We start from the raw sequence: 27,747 nt of genomic DNA, 5'->3' as shown, positions 1-27,747 counted from the left end.
GCCGAATTTCCGAAATATTTTCATTGCTAAATTTTCGGAATCAAAATTTGTGCATCATTGAAATGACAATTTTTACAATTAGAAACTGTTTGGGTCACTTTCATCTGCTGCTTGTTTCAGTACGTTGATCAAATAGCATTGTCCATGGGCTAAGGCTGATGAATTGGACGGTCCCCTTTCACTTTTCCTGAGCCTTCGACACCTCTCTATCTCGACAAAGTCGACCTGTTCACTCTTTTCTATTGTTGTCACTCTAGACAAGGGTGACTTATACTTTGAAGCCATCACATTCGGAGGAAAATATATATGGAGTCAAACAGTACACATCATAATTTTAAATAGAAAAAATGCAACCCTTGTCTTTTGGGCAAGTGTTGTGCTACATGGGTTCGGTTGCTCATTAGCTGGAATGGACCATACTTGGACCATATGTAGTTCTTAGAATCACATTTCTAAACTAACCAGAGCTAATCCAAATTGATCATGTGAATACACATTATGCCATGCATGGCAACACCAAATTTCCAATTCTAATTTCAATTTTAAGGTACCGATTTAGTGCTCTCAAATGTAGCATTTGCATTTTTTCAAATGATTTATACCGAAGAACTTTAAATGAATTCTTTGAGTGTCAATTATGTCTCGTGGTAACAGAAATGCATTTTTCGGAGTGATAGCTAGTGGAACCACCACAAAATCAAATGGTGGCACAAGAGGGAACCTAGCCTAAAATTTGCCCCATATATGAGGTCCAAGAAAACCCAAATCAAAAATATCACTCAAACAATTGATTTGATGATGCCAACGAGTGTTTTGTCCATTAGGTTTTTCAAGAGATTATTAGGCTCACAATGCCACCATGGTGATTGAGCACTTGTCTCAGATGGTCTATTTTGTCCCCCTACATTGGTGACTTAATTTCCTTCAGTCACTTCCTAGCCCTTGTACATATTACATGTTTGGTAGCTTTCAATTTATTTATATACAATGAATCCAAGTTTAAAGTAGCATTCCATGGCCATGGTTCTTCCAACAGTCCAATCTGGTTCAACCCTTTTCATTACTTCAAATGAAATATTGGGCCAAGAAGGTGTGGTGTGGACAGTTCATCGAGATCAAAGATTGTGAACCAGAGAAAGTGAGAGAGTCATTAAGAAGATTTTCATCAAGGCCTTTGTTTGAAGTGGACCCCACCACTCCTTGTCACTGCCTTGGCATGGAGGGCACAACTTTGGCCAACTTTATCACCTAAAGTGTCTTGTTAGGGGTACATAATCTGGACATGACCCTAAACTGTCTCCCTATCCCAACCGTAGAGCCCATAAGACTAATTGGCATGTCATTTCTTTCTACTAGCTAGGGTGCCTAGCTTCCATTTGATTTATCAAAAGTGAATTAGCAATGTGATTTGTTTCTTTGTAGACAATATCAGATAAGGATTGGAAACACATAGTGGTGGACATTTGTTGTTGGAGATATATATATATTTTTAATAATATTCAAGAAATACATTTTTAGATGAATTGAAATGTATCTAATTATAAAATATGAGGAATAAATTCAATTAACACAAAATATTTAAAAAATTTACCAATATTACAAATTTGTACATCAAAGAGAAGATAAAATGGACGAAAAATAAAAGAAGAAATAAGTACCTATGATACAATTCCAAACTATCAGCTAAATATCTCCACGAGCGCAGATGTCTTGATGATCTAGTGAGTTAATGTCTTCGGTAGATTTTAGGGTACCAAGCTTTAACTCTCTACATTTACTAATTTAACTTTTAACACTTCTTGCTTTGTAAAAAAATTAAATAATAAATAAATAAATACAATAAAATTCCACAAGCACTCATTCAAAAAGACAATGTACCAAGTTAGAGACTCTATGAGACAATCTTCACAAGCACGTTTTCAAAACGACGACGTACCAAGTCTTCATGTTGCGACCCATAAAACACATGAACATATATAAAAGTAGATGAACATAATGAAAGAAAGAATAAGTTTATAGAAGTGAAGAAACATATAAAATGGACTGCACAAAATCAGTTGGGGAAAACCCTAACTTATATAATCTTTGTCCAAAGACTTTTAATGGCCAAATTAACTAATACCCAATAAAATCACACAAATAGCCCAGTAATTAGTATAAATAGGCCAATGTATACAGGCCCAATAATACAAAAATAAATAGGCTACTAAATTGCATATCCATTTAAACTCATATATCAAAAGTAAGAGGTGGGAGTTCAAGTCATTCTCGAAAGGACAAATGAGTCTGCAGTTTCTTGTCGAAAGAGGGAGTAAAAAAAAAATTTAATTCAACATACATACTTGGAGATTTTTGTGTGTGTAATCTGTTTCTATAATTATTAAAAAAGAAATAATAATTTGAATTTATGATTTTGGAATTTACCATCTCAATAACCCAAAAACATGAGGTGACATGAAAATAAAATTAGAAATGGCATTTTGTCGCCAAATTGTTGAATGTTTGGTGCTAGCATTGAAATTAATTTTCTTGCTTCCTTTCGTCCATAAGTGGTGTCTTTTCCAAGATTTCTAGAGGGTCAACAGACTCAAATTCAACCGAGATAGCTCATAAACCTGATCCAAGGTTAGACTCGGGATGAGCATCTCGGGCTCAAGGATGGGCTTGGGCCTAATACAGCTTGGACAGACTATATCTATATGGTACATTTTTTTTTTTTTTTTTTAAATTTCTTTTCAAAAGTACACACATTCACATTTCAAATATATTTTAATCTTCTTGTCTTATTATTGCATTTATTGTTGTACTTGAGAGGAGAGACTAGGCCATCCAACTATCCAAGGCTTGCCTTGTCACCATAAGTTGGCCTTTCAGAGTGCCTTTGTTTGACTCTTGTTCTGTACATCTTCTTCTATTCAATACTACTTACCCATTTTTAACTAATAAAAAATAAAATAAAAAAATCACTTAAGACTTTTTGGATAAATTTCACCGATCTTGATTGAGGTTTAGGCAAATTATATAAGGATATACTGTTCAAAATTTTTATTTTTTTATTTATTTTTTTTTCTAGTTAATACTTACACACACCTCTCCCCAAAAAAATTATTTGCACCTAGTAGGAATCAATCATGAAGCCTATACTTCATGATGCACTTGGGTACAAGTCTTTCTAACATGACACTCTTGTTTTTTCTTTGTGGACGACTTGCTAACCATTTTTATTTATTTATTTTATAAAATGTCATTTTTGCCCCCTTCCTTGTATAAAATGTAATAAAATATATTATTATAATATAAAGGCATTATTGACTTCTTACATTCAAAGTCACTTTTTAACTATCAGCAAACGAGTTTAGGGGAAATTAAACTAATAAATGTTGAATGGTACCCATTTATAATTTGTTCAAATCTCAAAAAAAGTCGGTGTAACTTACCCTAGCTAACTTTTTTACACATAAACAACTACGGGATAACTTTATAAATTTTGTTAATAAGTGGTAAGTTTATAATTTATGGATAATGTATTGATACGTCACTTTTACATATAATCTTACACTCAACTTGATGTTTATGTATACAGAAACGTGTTGCCAAAGTGAGTTGCTAGAGTAAATTTTAAGATGATTGTCAAAGTGCTTCTTGAAAGACAAATATGTCATTTTTTATTTTTATTTTTTCTTGAAAAAGTAAATAGAAGGTAAGAGTAAATAACTAGAATGTGTGAATATCACTTTTCTTCTATACCGAATACACTAATACTACTACCAGTGACTGAGTTATAACTTAAAATACAAAAAAGTAGAAAGTAATTTATAAGGTATAGCTTACAAAACTATTATTAATAAATTATTATTAAACTACTAGTAATGTTAAGTTCTATAAATAATAAATTCAATTTTATTGATTTTGAAAGTCAAAATAGCCATTTATTTTGGTAAAAAGGCCAAGCCCACGTACGATTAGTTCCAAGCCTGTAAAAAAAGTAAAATAATAAAAAAGAAAAAGAAAGGGACAAGAAAAAACTAAACAAAAAAAGAAGGCAAAAGAAAAAAGCAACAATGCTTAATTGGTTTGCATGTATTAATTTTATTGATTTAGGGGCACAACCGTCACAGAAAAATAGTACACTGGCACAACAATGAGATGCCTCAGCTAGTGGTCGACACGTCGTACCACAGAGTCCAGGGTTGGCGTTGTCATGCAGCAGTCATTCTCATTATCAGGTACAAATACAAAAAATATATACGTGTATATGTTTTTCACTCACCCTGTTTTTTTTTTTTTTTTTGGAATGATAATCACTCACCTTGATTATGCACCTGAAATATATATATATATATATATATATATATATATATATATATATTTGATAAATATTCACACAAATTCACAAATGCCCATTATATATAATAATAATACAAAATTATAAAAAAATAATATATAATCTGATTATTTGATCTGAGTAAATATTTACGTTACGTCTAATGTTATCTTATCTCCTTCCATTCTCATACCATATCGAAAGTCACTATTCTATGGTCAAACTTGTGTCGTTACCTTATCAATTTATAATGTACAAAATTATTTCAGGAGAATTTTGATATTTATACATACACACATAACGTATGTGTTTTTATGAGACACTATTTAGTAATAATATATAATACTTCGTAATAATTAAAAAAAGGTAGTAGTCTGTCTTTTTCTTTCTTTTTCTATGCCTGTAAAAGCGTTGAGTCTAAACCCAAACCAAGGAAGAAGGTAACAAAATAATTCTCCAAGGTTTCTCTCTCTCTCTGCATGTCATTATATAGGTATACATATATATATGTATATTTATATTTATAGACCCACACACACACACAAACTGTTGACTACGTGATCTAACCTCAAACCTTAAGAGTACTCCTGACCTAGAGAAGAATAACAGAAACAAATCTAGCCATGTAGTACACCTATATATTTATATATATAGTAGTATTTGTTATGGCTTTATATATTGATTGATATATTTTATCAGCTTAAACTAAGGATGTACTGTAAATAATTGTGTCAGGTAATTACAGCTAGCAATATTATAATATATATATATAAAAAATAATGGGAAGAGGGAGGGTGGAGCTGAAGAGGATCGAAAACAAGATAAATCGACAGGTGACATTTGCAAAGAGAAGGAATGGACTGCTGAAGAAGGCTTATGAGCTCTCTGTTCTCTGTGATGCTGAAGTTGCTCTTATTATCTTCTCCAACCGTGGCAAGCTCTATGATTTCTGCAGCAACTCTAGGTATGTCACACCTTAGTTTCTCTCTCTACACATATGTGTGTGCGTGTGTTTTTTTTTTTCCTTTCAATTTTTGCAAATTAAGGGAAATTAGGGCTACCCAATTTTTTTTATTTTTTTTAGACATACAGAAAGTAGTATTTATTCGGTTGATGCGCTCATGTTACATTATTATTATTTTCCATATTAAATGGTTTTCATGCAGTTGCAGGGCTCCATTATTGGAAAGTTTTCACCTAATTTTCTCTCTCAATCATCTGATAGTGTAGATCTGTGTTAGAACTTAGAAAATAGTTAACTATATATCTTGTTGAGTTAATAAATTGAATTCATATGAATTCAATTTAATTTGATGCTAATCACATCTTCATAATTATATGTGTACATATACTAGATTTGAATTAATACAATATAAGTTTTATTCCATGTGACCCTTTTTGGATCTTTTAATTTGTACAAATGTGACAGTAGAGAAACAAAAATTTAAAATCAACCTACCAATAAAAAAATTAAAAAGTTAAATACGTGTGTGTCTATGTGTGTGTATTTGTGAGTGTATATGAATCAATATAAAAATTATGAAAATAAAAGCCATAAATCTGCAAAAAGTTTCGTTAAGTACAAAACATCATGTAATGCTTTCAGCATAGACATATTTACAAAATTGAATGGAACTGACTAATAGAAATAGAATAATATTTTGATTAAAAATTACTCCATTCTTATATACACACTATGGACATCATGAATTCTTGTAAAATCATGATTGAAAGTCTGTACCTTATTTAGAATATGACAAAAAAGCTTAAGTTCTATGATTGTATCCATCTACCTCATAGGAAAAGATCAAATAGTCATAAAAAAACATTGAAAAAAAAAAAAAAGAAAAAAAAGAAAAAAAAAAAAAAGAAGCTTGAAAATGTATTCAAATAGCTTTACCCGGTGATCTAGTTGGTTGAGCGCCTACCACTTCATACAAATTAAAAATATGTTCAAACAAAACTGTCTGATAAACAAAATTAAATAATTTAAAATAATCATGCATTCAATGAAAATAACTCAATCTTTTTGCTTCACCTTTGAGAATAATGGAACAGCTAGCCATTATAAAACCCTAGACATGAGCTCCTAAAATCAATAGGGAGTATAACTAAAATTATTTTTTCTTCCTGGTAGATAAACCTATATATAGTTAAACTATTAAAAAAGATGTGTGCCCATATTGTTCATGACCTATGGTTGTTATTTAGAGCAGATTGTTAATGCTGCTGCTTAGGTTGGTTGTGGAGGTTTGTTCATGCTACTACATAGGTTAGTAGTGAATTTGTATTGTTTTGTCTTCGCTGTGTATTGTTGTTCTCCCCTTAGATGGGGATCTTTGTACATTCTTTCCTTTATTCAATGAAGCTTACCCTTTAACTAAAAAAAGAAAGAAAGAAAGATGTGTGATATTGTTTCTTTAAGTTTCAATTGAACAATTGGATAAATAAATTTCTTGATCATCCCTTTCATGAGCTCTCGAGAATTCATTGACTGTCTAGTATTAACTTATAAATATAAAAATTTGATGTGCCAACTTGTTTTTCTCAATTTATACTTATATTTACATATACATTAAAAAGGGAGCTGATATTGGCACTCTACCAATATTCTTAGACGCTTCAATCTCTATTTTTCTCACAATAAAATTACAAAAGAGCCCACATATCACAAAAAATAGCTCTTTATATTTTTAATTCCATATTTGCCCTTCATATTAAGATTAGAACTCTTGACTCCAAAATGAAAAATCCTTTGACTTCTTTCTCACGCGCCCGAATCATTTAGGGTATTTAGTTTAATTCTAATTACTATTTATTATTTTGTGTATCATTTTGGGCATTCAGTTAATTCTGTCTACTATTTATTCTTTCGTTTTAAGGTTATGTGTTTGTTTCACAATCTCTTTTTATGTTGAATTTTGTAGATTCAGGAGTTGTTCTGTAATTTACAGATGATTGATAACCTTGTCATATCAAGGAATCATTTTTTTCCTATAATTTTGTGGGAAGGCTCAGTGTTTGGTAATTCCAAATTTGTTTCCATTTTATTATATCTAAATAGTAGGATTTTCGATTGTTGAAAAATATAATTTATAATCACTTACTGGATTTTCTGTTTGGCTTTATTTTTGGAGTAGAATATTGTGTTTGTTGGTTTGACAATAGCAATATACATAATTTTAAATTAATTTTAGTTTTTGTTGAAACTTTTTTTGTTGATAAGGGTAAATATGGAAAAAAAATATAAGAAGTTATGGTTTTTTTTTTTTTTTTCCCTGTCTTATAGAGATCTACCTACTTGACTGTCCTCGGATTTTATGAAAAGAAGTCTGCATCCGATGCAGTCCTTGATGGCAGGGATGAAGCTAGCCTAGAGGTGGAGCAAGGCCCCCCCTCCTGACCCGAAAATAAAAAATAAAAAAATCAAATTTGTTCTTATGCCTCCTCGAAATTAAATTGTTATTTTATATAAATATTCTTACTTGTGACTCTCAAAATTCATATAATATTTTAAATGCTCTTTTAAAAAATTTCAAAACATTAATTTATTTATTTATTTTTAGTTGGTACTTATACATATATGCTTCCAGCGAGATTCGAACCATCTCTTTAAAAATAAATATAAGTGATGTCATCTCAAAACTCATTTAAAATTTTAGTTTGGACCTCTTTAGTCTACTTTAGAGAGCCCAAATCTTGTGGAGTAAAAATCTAAGTTATTGGAATATTTTGCTGCAACTTATCATTGTTTTTTAAATATATATATATACACAAGCATAGTATCTATAATACGAATTCAGAAGAGAGAAGAAAAAATTACTCTAACGTCTAGCTCCTTATATTTAATAAAATAAAAATATATAAACCTTCTTTACCAATTATTTTCAAGAGAAATAGTAAAAGCTAGAGTAAAACATTTTTTTATTTTATTTTTTTTTAGTTAAAGGGTAAACTTTTGTATTAAGAAGTAAAAGAATATTAGATGAGGTCCAAGTAGGACAACAGCAACTGCCATAGGCAGGAAGCAAGCCCAAAGGCTCAATACAAGTGCAGTAACATCAACACTTAGTCATAGGCAAGAGATTGAGCATTAGCAAAGCAGCAACCCTAATGAACAGCTTCTGCAAGTCCTCAACTTTATCAATTTTCCTTAAATCATTTGCTCTTCTAAGGCTGATTGAAGCAAGAGTAAAACATTGTGATATCGAGATGACAAAAATATAAACAACAATAATATTATCATTTATAAAAATATTTTTAGTTGTCACATGTTAGGTGACAAATTTAATAACTAGTCCTTGTATAAATTATTAAATCAATTCTCTATTTTGTTCTTGGTAATTGAGTTTTCTTAAATTTTGTTTAATTAAATATTATAATATATATATTTTTGGAATGTGATGGTGTTCCAGTTAGTTGTCATACTTGTATCTTTTACGGGTAACGTGCTTCCGAGAAATACCTAATGATTATGTTTCCTCCGGGAACCAGGGATTTTTTCCAAGGTCTAATTTGTCTCTTTCATGTATGCTAGTGTAATGATAGAAGTCCAAACTTGGAATGTGAGAGGACTTACCAGAGGGAAGTTTACCTCCCTCTCAAATTCCAAATTCATAACTTTTTTTCTTTCTTTTATCTTCATTATGGATCATAACAACTCAACCTTTTGACATTATTTTCTAGTAAATCAGCTGATATCCATGGTGGTTTTTGTGAATGGTTGCATTATTGTGGGTTTTGGGCTCTTTAATGGACAATCTAAATCTTCTTCTATTGTATTTGATGGTCATGATCACTCATATTCACATATAGTGTATAATTGAGCCTATAGGATTCACTCATTCCTTTAATGAAACATTCTGAGTTTTTGAAATCAAACCAATCTAAATCCTCTTCTAGTATATCGGTCACTCACACTCACACATAATATACAATTGAATCGTCTAATACGATACAATACATAAAATCCACTCACCCCTTTAACGGAATATATCTATTCCTTGAAATCAAACCACCATGTTAAATGAAATGTTGTAGTACACCTGTACCAGATGTATTCTTACATTCTAGTTGTTGGGTGAAACAATTGGTAAGTTGTGAATTAATGGTATTCCCACCATCCAATAGTTTGGAAAAGAAAAGGAAGATGTGACACTATTAAGAGTTTGTAATGTTACTTTACTGACTAATTTCAGTGTTAACCACAGCATGGCCAGGACACTGGAGAGGTATCAGAGAAGTACTTACAGTGCACGCGCACCAAGCCAGGCTGACAAGGATACACAGGTAGGCAACTTTGTCTTCTCTCTTTCCACCATTAGAGGCGTGCTATGTTACTGTATGTGAATTGACTAGCTTCGTTTATTTCATTCATATTGTACGAGGTGACTCACATGACTAGATATTCTGTGTCAGTCAGTAACTTACATTCAGTGGTGCACTATTGTTTGATTGATCTCTTTGGAGTATTAAATTAGTGTTTTAAATTTGAAATCCAAGTAAATTCAATTTAAAATTTATATTAATTTTTTATACGGTCTCAAATTTAAACTCCCGATCCGGTGTCGCATTTCAAATTACATATGTACTGATGGACTCGCAATCAAATGACAGGAGAAAGCATCTATCTTATTGATGATGCATGAGTTTTGGTAGGCTAACAACATACATTCACCCAGACCACATTCAAATTACTCACCTCCTATTGGAAGAGGAGACTCATATCCTCATGCTATCTAGGCCAATAATCCAATGGCAACTGCTTTTGACATTTTTTTATTCTATTACGAGATTCAAACTCCTAACCTCTTATTAAAAAAAAAAAGAAAAAAGAAAAAAAAAGAGGTTATTTTAACTTACTTAATAGACTAGTGTTACGAATGAGACTTGTCCCACGTCCGATTTAGATGGGGTTTGAAATATGTATAAAAGGGTGAGTATGCAACACTACTCAACCGCTTTAGTTTTTATGTAAATGAGTAGGCACCCACCTATTAAAATTGGTATCAGAGGCAAATTCAGTCTTTAATTTGGTGTCACGCCTTGCCTCCAGCTAGGAAGGCGTCTAAATCTGACCCTGGGTAGGCAGGATGGCCCTACTGCAACAAGAGCATTGCGCGGGTTCGGATGGGGGAGAATGTTACAAGTGGGATATTGGATTTGGATGGAGGTTGAAGTGTGTATAAAATTGTGGATATGCATAGCACTACCCAATAACTTGAATTTTTGAATAAATAAATAAGCGTTTACCCGTTACACTTAGTGACCGTTATCACGCCCACCCATTACACGTAGATAGTTATCTCGAGTTACTTGAATCTCCTTTGAAAGAGAATTATATACTCAAAATTTTATACTAAATTTCATTTAGAGTAGATCACACAAATAACTTTTACATATTTTTTCTTTTGACTTCATGTGACTAAATTACACAATCAACTTTGACAGGGGTCATGCAGCATTTTCAACTGATTATTTTGTAGTGAGGGCACTTTAATATTTGTTATAATTTGTTCATTATTTTCTTTACTCAAAGTGTAGTAATGTAATGGAGAGTTCATGACAATTGTCATGATGTCAACCTGCTAGTAGCATTACTATTTTATTTAATTATATGGCTTTATTTCTTATACACAACCATACTAACTTGTACTAATTGCTGACTCAAATCACCCCTAGCAGAGCAGTTACCAGGAATATTTGAAGCTTAAAGCAAGAGTAGAGGTCTTGCAACAATCTGAGAGGTAATGCACCTTGGTCATTCAGTACATGATCTTCGCTTTGAGATTTGTGCATTAAGTAAATCTTTCTTTTTTCGAATTCTACATTGTGAATATCGTTAATGCATTTGCAACAGTACTTTTGCTCATTGTTGATATCAAATCTGAATATTTCTGGTTCTTCAGGCATTTTCTTGGAGATGATTTGGGGGAGTTAAGCTCAAACGACCTTGAACAGCTTGAGGGTCAATTAGACACATCCTTGAAGCAAATCAGGTCCACAAAGGTAATATGACACCAATTCTATGCAAGCAAACATCATTTACTTTCACGAGTGGTGCTAGTGTCATTGAAACTGTGTTTATGTCTATGAGGGGAGGAGCCAATGTATATCCGAGGCACCTAACCCCTAGCCTGGCCCACCCAGTATTATATATATAGTTAATTTCTTTAATGTTATATATATATATATATATGAAAATGTGTATATAATGCTTCTTAAAATTTTAGTTTCTAAAATTATCTCTTACAAAAAAGAAAAAATTAGTTGACACAAGTACTTTGGCATTTTGTTGGTTGGCGTGTGTTGTGTGGAGAGTAAGGGGTGGGGGTAATGATGAAGTATGGAAACTTTTCATTATTTTGGTAGAAGGGATATGCAGGGCAAAAGGTCGGGTTGGAGGGGAATCCGCTTCCATCTAAAGCCAAACGCAAGTACAAAGGCAGGGAAAATGATATTTACATATGGTCTATCACGAAAAATAGTGTTATTATCCTGATATTTATTAATTGAACTTTGTGGCATGGTGTCATATTTGTGTGAAGTGACATGAATTTTGTTTAGGGATTGAATTTTTTTTTTTTTAACTCGTTTTATCTTTTGAATTGTGAATTTGAGTCTCTATTGTAACACAGTATATATGGGTTGTAGTGTTTGTGGAATGGGAAAGAAAGAAAAGTTCACCATTGACATACACTATACGTTGAATTAGGAAAATATTTGTGTTGCGTGATTTATTTTTCTATGTTTTCGTGATTGTATTCTTAGCTCTACCCAGCGGAATCCAAGGGGGGGCTGGGCTCCCCCCCCCCCCCCCCCCCCGCCCCCCCAAATTTTTTTTTTTTAGTATAGGTATATTTAGCCCAATGTTCTAAAAAAGAAAAAATTAGTAATAGTATTAGTCCCCCAGTTTTAACCTATCTAAACAAATCCAATATCTAAGTCACAATTTTAAAACAAATGTCCAACCAAATAGGCCCAAGCCAAACAAGCCGTAAACAATCACTAAGCCAAAGCACAGAGAACTTTTGAATTCCTAATCTTGTACAAATCAGAGAGCTCACTCCTTCTCTCCCTCTAAAATCTAACCCTATTTCCTCTAAAATTTTCCAACTCTTTAATATTTCGATCCCCAATTCCCCTTGTTTAATATTAGCCCCCCATTAACAATTCCTAGATTCGCCCTTGGCTATACTGCGACTGTCCTAACATGTTTATTACTTTTTATATAATAAGTGGTAAAATAAAAAGGCAACAAGATGATATTTATATATGGCCGAACCTTTCACTCCGGTGACCGATTTTTCTGTCGACGAGGCTGATCTGGTTGGTAGCCAACCCCCTCCACTCCTTTTTCCCCAATTGATCTGGTTGGTCCTACTGCAAGTTCATTGCATCCTCTCAGGGCTATTCTGTTAGCCAAGCCGGCCCAACCTCTTAATTTTTTGGGTGGCCCAATTACTTTTGTTCCTGTCGTGGGCTTATCTTTACCATCTTTGGTTTCTGGGCCTTGCTCCAAGGCCCCCTCAATGGTTTTTTCTCCTTCATTTCATATACCCAGCCCACCTCTTTCCACATTTATGGTTGGCCAAGCTCTATCTGATAACCCAGTTGCTCCGGGTAAGTTTTCTACTGGGCCTTTATTGATGCTAACCCGGGTCCTCTTTCCCCTGCACTTAAGTTGCCTTCCAATTTACACTTATCCCCTATTCTGGCAGCGAGTTTTTCGCCTTCGCCTCGCTCTCCCTCTCTCTCATCCTCTCGTTCATGGAAACGTTGAGCACGCCATTCTCATGCTCCCGAACTGCTGCTTTCCCCTTCTCACCAGAAGCGCACTTCTCCACTCGATGATTCTTTGTCCCCAGTGGTCTCAAAGAAGTCAAGGGTGGGGCATCTTTTGGACACCAGTTCTATTCCTAATGGTGATTTCTCTCCATCTCTTCCAAATTTAGTGGTGGTAGCCAGTCTCGCTTGGCCCCAAACCCCTCAATGAGGGTTTTAGTGTGGAACTGCCAGGGTTTGGGGAACCCCTAGCAGTTTCCCAGTTGAGGAGGCTGGTTACCCTTCATTCCCCACCTTTGATTTTCCTTTCATAAACAAAAAATAATTGTGATCGTGTGGAACGAGTCAGACATAGTTTGGGCTCGTATGAATCTTTTGTGGTTCCGTATTCGGGGCGTGCGGGTGGTCTTACGCTGTTTTTCACCTCAGAATGGCAAATCTCTATTGTTGATTTCACGGAGTTCCAGATTACTTGTCAAGTTATTGGGGGTACGGGTTCCTTGGTTTTTCACTGAGATTTATGGCTCTTGTACAGAACATGAGAGAGTGAAACAGTGGAATTATATTCACAGTTTAAAATTTCAGTTGGGTCCGCGTTGGCTTCTGCTTGGTGACTTTAACGCTCTTCTCTACAAGGATGAGAAATGGGGAGGGGTCTCGAAACAAGGTTAGATGTTGCGAGAATTCAAACTTTTCATCTCTGACTGTCAGTTATTTAATCTTCATTTCAAGGGATTCCCTTTCACTTGGTGCAATCACAGGGATTCCCACAAAGTTATTATGGCTCGCCTGGATCGTGCATTGTGCTCCCAATAGTGGTCTGAGTGTTTTCCGCGGAGTATGCTCCATCACTTAATTGTTCAAGGTTCGGATCATAGAGCTCTTCTTTTATGCCTCAATGATTCTATTACTCACCAAAAGCGTAACTTCCATTTTGATGCGCGATGCATCAAAGAACTAGATTTCCTTCCTACTTTGGAAAGAGCATGGGCTTTCCCAAGTCATAGTTCTCTTTTAGCTGGTCTTGATCTCAGGTTGCGGAAAATGCAAGTCGGACTTTCAGTACTGGAGGCGTGGTAAGTGTGATTATTCTCACAGGAAGATTCAGCAACTCCAAAAGCATCTGGTTTGGCTCAAGGATCAGACCTATGGTTGCAATAAGATGGAGTGCTACCGTCTTGAATAGGACTTTAGTAATGCTTAGCGTGACGAAGAAATTTTCTAGAAACAAAAGTCTTGAGTAGCCTGGCTTCATCATGGGGATAAGAATACCAAATTCTTTTCACCGGAAGACTATGATCCGGCGTCGTAAAAATGCGATTTTTGGGTCAGAAGACTCTTCGGGCCTGTGGTGTGATTCAAAAGACGACATTAGACGGGTGGTCGAGGATTATTTCAACACTCTCTATTCTTCCCCTCCTATGGTAGAGGATGCTGTTTTTTGGGACTTGGTCTCGGCTAAAGTTTCTCCGGCCATGAATACTGAGTTATTGAAGGATGGTACTCTAGATGAATTGCACCAAGCTCTTAGCAGTATGGGGCCGTTCAAAGCTCCGGGGCCGGATGGTTTCACCCCACTTTTTCTCCAATCCAATTGGGATTTACTGAAAAATGATCTTCTTACAGATTTTTTAACTCTTTCCTTCATGGGGACAATATACAGAGTATTAACTCCACCAATCTCATTCTGTTTCCAAAGGTCAAACATCCGATCTCCATGTCAAATTTTCGACCGATTTCTCTTTGTAATGTGGTGTATAAGCTCTTCTTTAAGGTCCCGGCTAATAAGTTGAAATTGATTCTTCCTTTGCTCATTAATGAATCCCAAAGCGCCTTCGTTCCAAATCGTCTCATCCATGATAATATCGTCATTGCTCAAGAGCTCATGCATGTCATTAAAGCTAGGCGAAAAGGGTCTTCTCCGGGTTTGATGGCCATTAAGCTAGATATGGCCAAGGCCTATAACAGTGTTAGCTTGGATTTCCTTAAAAAATTATGCTTCGACTAGGTTTTACTACGCAGTGGGATTCTTTAATTATGGAGTATGTCAAGACCGTTTCTTTTTCTGTGGTTCTTAATGGGGAGCAAGGAACCTGTTTTCCCCCTTTTCGGGGCCTTCGCCAAGGAGACCCGATCTCCCGGTACCTTTTCCTTTTTTGTACTGAAGGTCTCACCACTCTGATTAATGAAGCGGTTCGTCATAAACTCCTCAAAGGCATTCAGTTGGGGTTGGGCTGTCTACCTATTTCTCAACTTTTATTTGCTGACGATGCTATCCTTTTTTACAGTGCTACAACTAGCGAGGTGAGTCAGTTTAAGCTTATTCTTGACCGATATGCTTCGCTCTCTGGACAGTTGGTGAACCTGGATAAGTCATGTCTCTATTTCAGTCCAAACACTTCTGCCCCGCTGAGGGATTTTTTTGCCGTAATGTTGATTGGTCTAATCGGTACTTGGGCCTTCCCTCCATCTTGGGTAAGTCTAAAGTTACCGCTTTTAGTTTTTTATCAGATAAAGTCTCTGTAAAAATGAAGCTTCTAAAGGGTCACCTATTATCCAAGGCTGGTAGAGAGGTTTTAATTAAGGCTATTTTGTCAGCGACTCCTACTTATGCGATGCACTATTTCAACATCACCAAGGCTCAGAGCAAATCTTTGACAAGCAAGCTCCTTAATTTTTGGTGGAGCGGCGAAGAGAAGTCGAACAAAATTAAATGGATCAAGTGGGATACTCTCTGTCAGTCCAACGCTTTGGGGGGTTTGGGTTTCAAAAACGTCGAAGCTTTTAACATCGCTCTTCTTGCTAAAATGGCTTAAAGGATGGAGGTGGGGGACGACTCTTTATTATTCAAGCTTTTAAAGAGGAAATATTTCTCTTCCAGTAGTTTTGTGGACTTTTGTGATAACCCTCGACTCCGAGACATGGGTTGATCAGGCCCAAGCCGAAACCCGAGGGAATATCTAATAATTAATATTTAACAAACATGGAATACAAAAAGAATTAAGAAAGGAAGTAAATAAATACGCTGAAAAGAATTATTAAATATAAAATCCTCAAAATGATAATGAATAATAATAATCCAATTCTCCAAAACCTCCAAGTGTACAACTCGGGAATCCATCTAGTGGACTCCTAAACATAATCCCAACTGAACTGAAAAATTGAAAATAAAATCCCAAACTAAAACATAGAGAGAAGTTCTACGTAAATAGATGAATGAGTGACTGTCTTCGATAAGCACGATCAAGCTCTAAGGCTGGAACCGTCTCGTACCTGAAAAGAATATAATAGTGGGTCAGGCCCACGAACAAGTTCTATTCTAACTGCAATCCATACAGTGACCCAATACGCAAATATATCTTAGATATCTCATAATATCTATCTAGTCCATAAACATATATATATCCACACAAAGGGACATTCACTGAACTATAAAGGGGGTCTCAACCTGAATAGAAGGCAACATGCAAAAAAGCACCCAAAAGTGGGCATGAATACCTAGACCTAACAAGGTACACCTTAACCTATCACAGCCAACTATGTATCCACTGCATATACGCACCCTAACCAACGAGCCTGAGACTCAAGCTCATCTTATGGTACCATAACTATATATTTAAAGTCCGTCCAAAACCAAAGTATGTCATTCAATTATATAATGATCTGACATAAAATTTATAATCCAGTTAGTCACTTAACTTATTCAGTTGATCTGATATAACTCCAAACACTAATTAATCCATGTAGTCACTCAACTTACTCAGTTGATCTGACCTAAATATAAATAGGATTCAATTTTTATAATCCATTCCCTTATTCCAATAGGGTAGGTCTTAGCATTTTGAACTAAACCATCCCTAGTATACCACTGTCCTATATCGGTGCATACAATCCCCAACATCCAGATAATTGACAGAATTTAATGTAATAATTCAACAATTATAATCCAACACATAAATCCAGATAATTGAAAGAATTTAATATAATAATTTAGTAATTATAATCCAACACATAAATCCAGATAATTGACAGAATATAAGTTAATAATTCCTCAATTAAAAATCTAACACCTAATTCCATGTAATTTGACATAATATATTTTAATAATTCTTCAATAAAAATCCAAGAAAAGCATAACCAAACTCTAATATGTATAAGACCCTATTATGCATCCAAAACAAATTTAGAAATCATACTCCAGTCATCTAAGCTGCTAAAATAAGTTTAAGCAATTAAATAATTCATATCCGTCAACAGTGTGCGACATTGCTTAAAGCTTCCACACTGTGAATACCATTAGCATATAGAGATAAATTATGCACTGTGGGTTCTAATACAACATAATATCATGTTTAGAGTCCATGCTATAGTCCGTTAAATTGTTAACACAAGATTAAACAATTTAACCCTTCCTATCCGTTAACAGCGTGCAAAGTTGCTTATTTTTATACTGTTCATTCTATTTGCACTACGGATCAAATTATGCAATTAGAGAGTTTAAAATCCCATGGAATTACTTTTAAAATCCTCAGTCCAGTCCTTGAAACAATCCAGAATACCAAACACGTCTAAAACAGTGCCCAAAACAGTTCTGGAACGTGTCCAAACAAGGGAGCCTGCTCTCAAAACCACAGAACAGGCTCAATGAACCATGGAGCTGGCTCCCTAACCTTTGGAGCCGGCTCTGTGAAGAGGGGAGCTGGCTCCCAACCTCCTGGAGCCAGCTCTCTCCCTTTTTGAGAGCACTGATCCGCTTCTGCTCCGTTTCTGATCATCTGCTTTGTCTCCGGCATCTTCCTACCCTTCTGTTCTTCCTTAAAACTGATCTTAACAGTCTAATATATACCCAGTATCATCCTAGTCCTTTGTTTATAATAGTGAGAATTAATAACCATAATTATAACAGCTACCGACTTGTTATACTTTGAAAACAGATGACGAACACCAATCTTGCAAGAATTATTTCAGACAAAATTAAACACATACAGATGATCAATTTGACATATATTACACATGAAAGATTCAATTAATATTCAATTAAAAATCCTAGAGATCATCTAGGTATGCACAGAACACAGGCCACGGGGAGAGAGGAAGAAAAGAACTTGCCTGTGTAGTTTTGGAATCAAAACCTTGTCGCCGTATTCCTAAACTTTCCGACGACATCCGTTTACTGTCAACTCAACCTCCTACCTCTCAACCTTCCCTTCTCATAGGTCCGAACTTTAATCCACAGCTGAAACCCTCATTGCAATTGCTCTGTTTTTCTCACAATTGCTCTCTGTTTCTCTCTGTATCTTTGGTACGTGAATAGGGTTTTTCCAACCCTTGTTGCAGACTATAACAGTATACTTATAGGCATAACAAAAACCTAACTCCAATTAAAACCCTAAACTGCACCTTATCCGGCCCATACGTGATTCTTAAAAGAATATAACCTACTTGTAACCTTATAACATAAAACCCTAATAGAAACCAATTAACTCAACTAATAAACCATATAACTAATTAAAAATAAGTAATTCCAATTAATCAATTTAAAGAAAAATAAAAATACAATTAATCCATTAATGAAAATAAAAACACAATTAATCAATTAATGCAATTAAACAACCAATTAATCAAAAATGTAATTAAATACACAATTTAAACAATTAAATAGAATAAATAATAAAACAAATAAACAGTTTAGCAAATAATCAATTAATCACACAAAAATGCAATAAAACCATAATTAAAATGCCGAGATTATCCTTTTAAAATTAGGGGTATTACAACTCTCCTTCTCGGTCGTGGTCATCTTGGGTATGGAAAAGTTTACAAGCTGCTAAGGCCGTGATTCGGAGGGGTATGAAGTGGCGTATTGGGGATGGCTCTTGTGTTGATTGTTGGTCTGTAACTGGCTTCCGGATAGGTCCAATTTTGCTGTTACTTCTCCGAAGCTTCGTGCTTCTTTCTCTTCGGTTGCGGCATTAATCAACAGGTCATCACATTCATAGAATTTTACCTTGATTTCCAAGCACTTTAATATCCGTGACTCTAATCTTATCCTTCAGATGCCGCTTCGTTAAACGGGAGGGTTTGATCCCAAAATTTGGGGTCTCATTCCAGATGGCCAGTTTATAGTTAAGAGTGCCTATTACATTGCTCTGTCTTTTCTCCAAAAGGGAAAGGTTTTCTCTAATCTCGATAGTTGTAGTTTCGCCTCTGAGAAGAAGAATTTGTGGGGTGATGTTTGGAAAATTCCGACTTACCAGAAAATCCAACTTTTTATGTGGCAGAGTTTACATGATCGGCTGCCCGTACTTTTGTAACTCCAAAAGCGGGGTGGATCCGAGAAGATTTTCTGCAAGTTTTGTGGAGTCGATTGATCATATTCTATGTACTTGCCCCTTTGCTTGCACCGTTTGGAAGCTTAGTCCACTGCGGTTGAATTTCAGCAAATTGTCACCATCTTGTCGGCAAAAAAAGATGGTTTGGCCTTACTGAGCTTTGGAAAGTTTGTGATGATCCCTCTACTTGTGTTGGTTTGGCGGCTTTCATTTGCTGGTCTATTTGGAAGTGCAGGAACGATAATATGTTTAATAATTTTCGTTGGGATCCGTTTGATGCCTCCCAACGGGCAGTCATGAATTTTAATGAATTCCACGAGGTTAGGAAGCAGGATGCTCTCTTTTCCCTTTCTTCTATCTTTGTTCCTCATCCTCCCTCTGTTTGGAAGGCTCCATGTGCTGGTAGTCTCAAGTTAAATTTTGACGCCTCCTTTTGCTCCGTTTCCAAGTCTTGTGGTGGTGGTATCTTACTTAGAAACCATTTTAGATAGCCTATTCGGGTGGCATCTATTTTTTTGAGGCATATGTGTAGTCCGACTGTGGCTAAAGGTTTGGTGCTTAGGGAGTCTCTCACTCTTCTCAAATGTTGGGGTTACTCCCAGGTCTTTGTGGAGGGGGACTGCAAGTCAGTGATGGACCTTTACCCTTCTAAAGAGGCTCTTACGGTTATTCTTGAGGATGTTCCTTCCCTTTTGCGTTCTTGTGTAGGTGCCTCTCTTGTTTGGACCCCTCGTAAAGGAAATGTTATTGTTCATCTTTTGAGCCAAAGGGCTTTAGAAGCCAAATGTTGTAATTTTGAGTGGAGCATATGGCCTGAATGGTTATTAAATGCTTGCACCTCTGAATGTATTCCACTTTCTGTCTAATGTTATATCGGTTTTCGTTAAAAAAAAAATTTTATTACAGAAAACGGGTTATTATCCTCCTTTATTTAACTTTTGTTGTATCACATGTTTATTACAATCTTGTGCTCATCGTGTGCATAGTTTCGATGCACAAGCATGTAGAGCTTTGCATAACGTGTTATGCATTAAAATGACTGTATCACATAATGAATGTTTTAGCTATTTGAATCATTAAATGAGAAAATTACAGTTTACACGTTTTTTTGAGGTAGGAAAGAATATAAAAAATTAAGGATAAAGTACAGAGACACTCTCGAAGTTTGAAATAAGGCCATATAGATGAAAGTTCACCTATTTTTGGACAATGACACCCTCTTCAAGTTTGAAAAATGGATGAAGAGACCCTAAAGATGGTGAATTGACCTTATTATCATTTGAAATAAAATTAACATTTTAATTGACTTAAATATCCTTGGATTAAACCCTAACCTAACCCATCTCGAACCCGAACCTGAACCCGAACCCGCATGTGTGTATATTATACAGCTCACCAGAGGAGAGAGAACGGAGAGAGGAAGAAGGGAGATGAGATGGATGGTGGTTGTGGCTTCGATGGTGGGTGTAAAGAGAGAGGGGAAAAGAGGGGCGGCCATAGTTGAAGAGATGAGCTGAAGAGGAGAGAGAGGAAGAACATAGGAGGGGAAAAAGAAATAATCTATATACAAAACGGAGGGGGAAAAGAGATACAATCCATAAGATGTGTTGAAGACAATTGAAATATGGGTAATTAATACCCACCAATAATAAATGTATAAGGGATCAAATGGGTTTCATGTGTCACTGAATTAAGAACATGTAAACACTAAACTACCGCTCAACTCATAAATTTTAGCCTTCTGATATGGTAATGGAGATGTGCCGTTGCAAGTCAATAACCTCATATTTGAAGAAGACACAATGAAATAGCTCTGCGATGCCCTCGAGAGGAAGAAGATAGGAGAGAGATTGTGGTGATGGCTGCGACAGTGGGGGTGGCGGCAATGATGAGTCTGGCAAAGATAACCCAGATTGAGTCCGACGAAGACAAACTCACTCCAGTGACAGCGAACTAACGTAGATCGGCGACTACGAGACTAAACTCTAAAGAGCTCGACCATGTGGAGAAGAACTTGCCCAGTACCAGTGGCTTGGCATAAGCCGCAGGTATGCGGAATCTCCGGCCAAGGCCTTTCACCTTAGTATGGCGGTCCTTTGACCATCAATGATGTTGATTTACATGGGTAGGCGGTGGAGAGGAAGATAGGCGGTGGTGGTTCCTGGTTGTGTTTGTATATATATATATATATATATATATATATATAAAGATAAAAAGGGTAATTTGGTCTTTTAAATATTTTGATATTTTATAATTAAAATTAATAAAATAATGAAGGTAAAATTGACTTTTCACATGTTTTAAGGCTTTGTTTGGCTTGCAAATTTCATAAGGGGGTGTTATTGTTTCAAAATAAGATAACTTGTATCTGAGTGCCCTTTTAACATATTTCAAGAAGTGTTGCTGTACTTTACCCAAAAATGAATCATGGTTTCTTGTGAAGATATTTTAGCTGTTTACTCATGTCTTGCAGACTCAATTCATGCTCAATCAAGTTTCGAATCTTGAACAAAAGGTATAAATCTTTCGATACACCATGCCACATTGTTTCTCCATGTTTTGTTAATGTCACCAAACATGGATATACTTGTTCAGGAGCAAAGGCTACTGGAAGTCAACAGAGTCTTGAGGAAACAGGTACAAACACCTCCAATAATTTTATTTTTGGTTTAATTTACTTTTCAAATGTGAAAGAGATCAATAACACAGACAACTATGGGTAATTTATTCCCAAGTAAAATAGTTGTGTGTTAGGGCCTTTTATTATCTTTCCTCTAAAATTGTCTGTCAAAGCATTTATCTATGGCACACGCATCATCTTGTGAACCAAGAATAATGATATTTTCTCTGAATTTGGAGGACATGGGTTCCGGCCACCTGAATGCATAAGGCGGTTGTGACCCCTTTGAGACCAGCTAAGCTTTGACACCGTATTCATGGAGACTGATCTCTACTTAACCCTCAAAAGAATTTTCTTTAAAGCATTCAATATGGAGCCATTATCATTTTGTGTCATGCATTTATATGCTGTAATTAAATTTCATATGAATGATACTCAGTTTGATGTAAGAATTGAGCTATTATCATTTTGTGTCATGCATTTATATGCTGTAATTAAATTTCATATGAATGATTCTCAGTTTGATGTAAGAATTTTCTGTTCTTGGCAGTTGGAAGAAACAGCTGGTGTAGAGGTGCAATCATCATGGGGAGCCCGGGAACACAATATCCAGGATAGACACCAGGCTGCACTGTCTCAGGGGTTTATTGAGCCTCTGGAATGCAATAATACACTGCAACTTGGGTATGTTTCAACAAGTTCAGATTTCAGGGTGATTAGTTTTCAGTCTAATAACTTAAATTTCTTTCCATAGTTCGAATTGCAGTTACAATCCCGCGACACGAGATCAACTGAATGTTGCAAACTCAACACGAAGCACTAATGGGATTATCCCTGGTTGGATGCTTTGATTTTCTAAACTTGTGAAGAACATATGCAATATCTATTTGTGTGTGTCCGTGTTAAAATTCATGTCATAGAAGAGTCTACATGGTAGAAAGACTTTTTTCTTTCACTTTGCAAAATAAGTTGTTTGATGAAAAACTTGCAATTGTAGCCTAAAAGAGAGGCAAGCAAGTTGACTCTGCTACATTAATGTATGTAGCTTCTATTAGAGTTGCTTCAAATCTTTAGCAAACTGATCAAGAACTGCTACTGTAATCAGTGGTACGTAAGAAATTTAAAATTGGGAAAATTACAGATACATGAACTTAGCAGTGTCAAGTGAGGTGAAACTCGTCAAATTTCAGTGGGAGAATTCTGACGTGGACATGAACTTTTTACTGATTATTATTTTGGAATACCTAGACTACCCTTGTTACCGTTGTATTTAATGACCCAATTGCCCTCACTTATTTTACAAATTTTGACCACATCATTGGGATGCAAGCTTTGAACTAAACAATCTTAGTTAGGCAAAGAGAAAGCAAGAGTAGGGGGGTCAAAAAGATGGATTGTGCAAGAAATGGAGACTTTAGTGTGAGATATAAATTTTTATGTTAGCAAATTTTGAAGTCAAAACTTGAAGATCAAATTGTATTTATGTTTATCTTGAAGTCTGGTCTTTAAAAGCCGACATGCAAGTGCCTCTCACCATTGAATCAGGAGAGAACATTATTCAGTTGGTTTGAGAGCATTAGGCTTTTTAGAGTCAAAACAGGTCTATTTTTAGTCCTAAGCAAAAATACAACCAGTTGCACTTTCAAATAGGACCAGCTACACTTCATGTAGGTCAAATTAGAGCTCTCAGCCAAAAAACAACGTGTTGCACTCTCTGCATTCAGAATTGATCTCAACCAAAACAAAACTACTTGCGTTCTAAACAAAACTGGTTGTGTTTTCTTGAATATGTGAGGCGTCAACTTTAAATTATTTTTTAATTTTCAATTTTTACCAAAACTCCTAGGGAAGTCCTTGATCATTCTTAAAACCTCTTTTTACTCATTATGAGGACTCTCCAGCATATATATACTTTTCATAACTCTAACCCTAGATGAGATTCATTGCTTCAATTGGAAAAATAAGATTTTCAACTTTCACATGAACACTAAAATGTTTTGAGGGATTTTTAAAAGAACTCTGATTGTTTATTTTTTAGAGCACACACTTAAACACAAAAGTGTTTTAGAGTGATGTTAATATTTACACTGATCAACAGAATCTTTAGAGTCTACATCATATTATAAAGATTGATTAGATCAGTAGGACTTTCTTTTAGCCTTCACAAAATTCACATTGAAGGAAGACGAGGTATCAATTACACGTTGAAGGGCCAAAGAATTCGAGGAGTGTTCGTTGATCTACCAGCAACTCTTCTACAAACAACAAGGAGTAAACCTAAAGTCCAGGGTGTTTGGACAGGGGAGTCACAAAGTCAGAGAGATGTTTAGCGATTGGTACTTGGTGGAGTGGAGTGAGTGTGAGCCTGAATCAGAGTCAATTGTACTTTGTTTCAACAATATTGGATCATTAAGCTTGAGACAGCGAAAGTCTCTTTGATTTTCATTCCAATTGGTCAGATTTCTTCCAACAAGGGTTTCCATTCTCAAAAACCCGATGTCATTTCTCAAACTTTACTTTACTTGTTTTACTTTATTATTTATATTTTGTGGTTGTGGATATGAAATTGGTAATCATTGTGATTAATTAATTCAATCACAAAAATTAAGCAACTTGACTTATTCACCCCTCCACCACCCCATCCGACCATCTAGGTTATTAGAGTGTTGTTTCTAACTTAATCAACATAACAGCTTCGGCACTGCAGTACTTACATTTGGGAAATGAGATCGAGAAATCTTGTCTTTATTGAAGTTAGCTAGGGTGGAGAGTAGATCAAGAAATAGAGTATGTATCAACTACTAAGGCACACACCAATAAAAAATTAAAATAAATAAATAAATAAAACAGCAGCATTGATTATATCAGTAGAATAGCTTCACCATTTAATTAAATGTTTATGTATGTAGTGATAAGGCTTGTCATTCTATTCTCGGTGCACTGGGGACTTTAGTTTCGCCTGCCGTCCAAAGCCTGAATTTAATTTCAATAACATTATGACTAGCAATGGAATCCAAAGGGTCGCCATAAGCCAAATTAACTACAAGCTAGTCTGAGCACCATCCTTAATTGAATGTTTTAGAAAGCTTATGGACATGCTCCTTAAACCTATAATACTCCTCCAAATTACTAGAGTACTTCTTAAGAACGTTCACAAGATTATTCCTTGTTAGAAATAAAGGAATGAAAAAAATATTATATTATATTGAATTAATAAAAAATTACATAAAAGTCCTATCTATAGGAGAAGGTTTAGGGGTAAGTAAGTGATAAACAATTAACCAATAGATAGTATGGTAGGTGTAATCATATATACATATATATATATATATGTTAAAAGGTAAGCTTGTGTATAGAATAGAAAGAATGTACATGGAGCCGAATAAGAGGGGAACAAAAGACAATCATACAGGCAACAGTCCTTATCTTAAGGACAAAATAACTCAAAATGACATAACAATGTATTCACTCACTGTCTTCACTGTGATCACAATGATCATTGGACGCCAACTTGCACAGAAGCACTAAACAAAGCTTCAAACATTGGACACTAAATTCTCTATCTGCATATCTCCAAGGAGCTTTACAGAGATCATTTGATGCAAGTTGCACCTCACAGCACCTCCATTTTGGATTCAAAATCCACTTTGAGAAAATTCCAAATCAGATAGCCTGAGAATGCCAAGCCAGTAGCCATATTATTTACATAAGATCAATGTAATACTCCACTAAAAGCCTCAATTTTTTCAAACCATCCATAAGAGTTGTGTGGGAAGCCACTCTATCCCTTTGGTCAGGGTAGTAGCAAGGCTTGTCCACAAGCTTTGGAACACCCTGGAAGAGAGTTTGTAGTTGTGAAAGAGAAGAGAGCTTCTTCAGGTCAGAGCTTGTTTTAATCTTGGTTGTTGCTAGTTTGTCTCTCACACAGCTTTTGACTTGTGCAATGATGCTGAGGGGTAAAAGGATAAACTTATAATCTAACAGCCCCCTCAAACTCAAAATGAGTACGAACCCAACTTGAGATTGAAGGCAAGATCATGAAAAAAGCTAACGGAAATTTGGTGGAGATCGGTTTTCACCCATGATGTATGTGGAGGGACGTTAACAGCTAACATGGCACTAGTGCTGACTGTGTCTAACATGGCAGGTGACGTGGCGCTACTGCTATCATCGTTATTAGCTGTATCTGATAGGGCAACTGTCGTGGTAGGCGGCACACTATTGTTGGCACCACTGTTAACTGTGTTTGAGGATGAAGCACTGATGAGGCGAAATTATGACGTTATTGTCGTGAAATTGCAATGATGTGTCTTGGAGGCTGATTGGGTGACTAAATAAAGCTTTTGCTGATTATGAACTTGAGATTGAAGGTTGGGATGTAAAAGCATAAGTTTTAAGGTTGATCGTCGCCAGGGATGGCTGATAGTGCCATTTTCGGCAGTGACTATAATAAACTAATAAGACTTTTTACCATTGATTGAAAAGCTCTGATACCATGCTAAATATAAAAGAATGAAAAAAATATTATAACGCATTTAATTAATGAAGACTACATAAATGTCCTATACATAGGAGAATATTTGGGGATAGGTGGGTGATGAACAAGTAACCTATAGATAGTAATATGGTAGGTGTAATCAAATATGGCAATTTGTAATATGCAAGAAACGTAAGTGGTAGGTAAAGGGGTAAATTTGTAATCTAACATTCCTAATATACCAAAACATACAATTAGGTGTAATATATATATATATATGCGTGATTATTTTTAGCAACTGTGAAATTTATTTGTTTTTCGCAAAAGAGAATTTTCAATACCCAACTAAATGACAAAAAAGAAATAACTTCCACATAATTAGACTCTTTACTGATGGTTTTGTGTGAAAATACTACTACAGTAGCCCGGTCAGTTCAATATTTGCAAATACGTGTTTACCCGTAGATTTCATCAGCCAACTAATCTACTAGAATTGTTTGCATGTTATATGTGAATAGATATTAGGTTAGTTGTGCATGGCATGTCATTGGCATGTCTAACTAATCAAAGTTCTGTTAGGTTTTTTACAATAAAGCTTTTAAAACTTCTTTAATCGTAAAATATTTTGAATGAGTATGAAAGGTTAATGGTGAAAAGTCTTTTGAGAAAAGACATGTTCTTTCTTAAATAGGCATATAGTAGCCTATAAATAGTAAAAGTATTCCAACAACTAAATGTGTTCTTACTTTTCTTATTTCTTTTTCCTAAAAATCATTTCTTCATTCTTCAACCAAATACTATATTATATATATTCAATTATATATATGAGTTTATAGACAACGTGACACTACAAGACTTGGTGATCGTCACTCTGTGAACGTGCGTATGGAGGACATTAGAGTTGTATCTTGGAGCATTTCATAGTGGTCACAATCTGCACGTAGGGAGGCTATAAAGGCTTTAGGACAGCTCATACTATGTGCCTCTCTCCATTACACAGCCAGACTTTTCTCTATTCTTCTCTTATTGATTTTATATATTTTACTGGCCTATTATTTTAGTATATTGTTTTATTTATACTATATTTATTGTAGTATGATTACACTGTGATATGAATTTTAATAAGATTATATGAATGGACTTAAAAATGAAATTGTATAAAAATATCAAAAATACCCAACAATCTAAAGCCTTTGGATCTCTTAATAGT

The 27,747-nt window shown here is 35.2% G+C and overlaps 1 protein-coding gene across 2 annotated transcripts; it reads left to right on the top strand.

Annotated features, from left to right (window-relative positions):
* Nucleotides 1–4,894: 4,894 nt before the first annotated feature.
* Nucleotides 4,895–23,176, top strand: LOC132294768 (agamous-like MADS-box protein MADS2). 2 transcript variants are annotated; one of them, XM_059792744.1, is made up of 8 exons: nucleotides 4,895–5,288; nucleotides 9,535–9,613; nucleotides 11,009–11,070; nucleotides 11,233–11,332; nucleotides 21,914–21,955; nucleotides 22,036–22,077; nucleotides 22,611–22,744; nucleotides 22,815–23,176. In XM_059792744.1, exons 1-8 carry the CDS (start codon nucleotides 5,104–5,106, stop codon nucleotides 22,909–22,911), a joined length of 741 nt encoding a protein of 246 aa, XP_059648727.1. In that variant the 5' UTR covers nucleotides 4,895–5,103; the 3' UTR covers nucleotides 22,912–23,176. The 2 variants fall into 2 exon arrangements, with proteins under 2 accessions (XP_059648727.1, XP_059648726.1); XM_059792743.1 differs by having other exon boundaries at nucleotides 9,523–9,613.
* Nucleotides 23,177–27,747: the final 4,571 nt, after the last annotated feature.

This window comes from Cornus florida, unplaced genomic scaffold, assembly GCF_030987335.1.
Source record: "Cornus florida cultivar Cherokee Brave unplaced genomic scaffold, ASM3098733v1 CherokeeBrave_3.0.0_Hap2_Chr02, whole genome shotgun sequence".
NCBI lineage: Eukaryota > Viridiplantae > Streptophyta > Magnoliopsida > Cornales > Cornaceae > Cornus > Cornus florida.
The sequence above is the reverse complement of the archived record's forward strand: the minus strand, read 5'-3'. Positions and strand labels throughout refer to the sequence as shown.

What these genes read in the sequence shown, in the direction of transcription:
- LOC132294768 (XM_059792743.1), top strand. Translation starts at nt 5,104, where the DNA reads ATGGGAAGAGGGAGGGTGGAGCTGAAGAGGATCGAAAACAAGATAAAT. An exon ending in GTCTTGCAACAATCTGAGAG is followed by an intron (nt 11,071 to 11,232) that starts GTAATGCACCTT and finishes CTGGTTCTTCAG; the next exon opens with GCATTTTCTTGGAGATGATT. An exon ending in TTTCGAATCTTGAACAAAAG is followed by an intron (nt 21,956 to 22,035) that starts GTATAAATCTTT and finishes ATACTTGTTCAG; the next exon opens with GAGCAAAGGCTACTGGAAGT.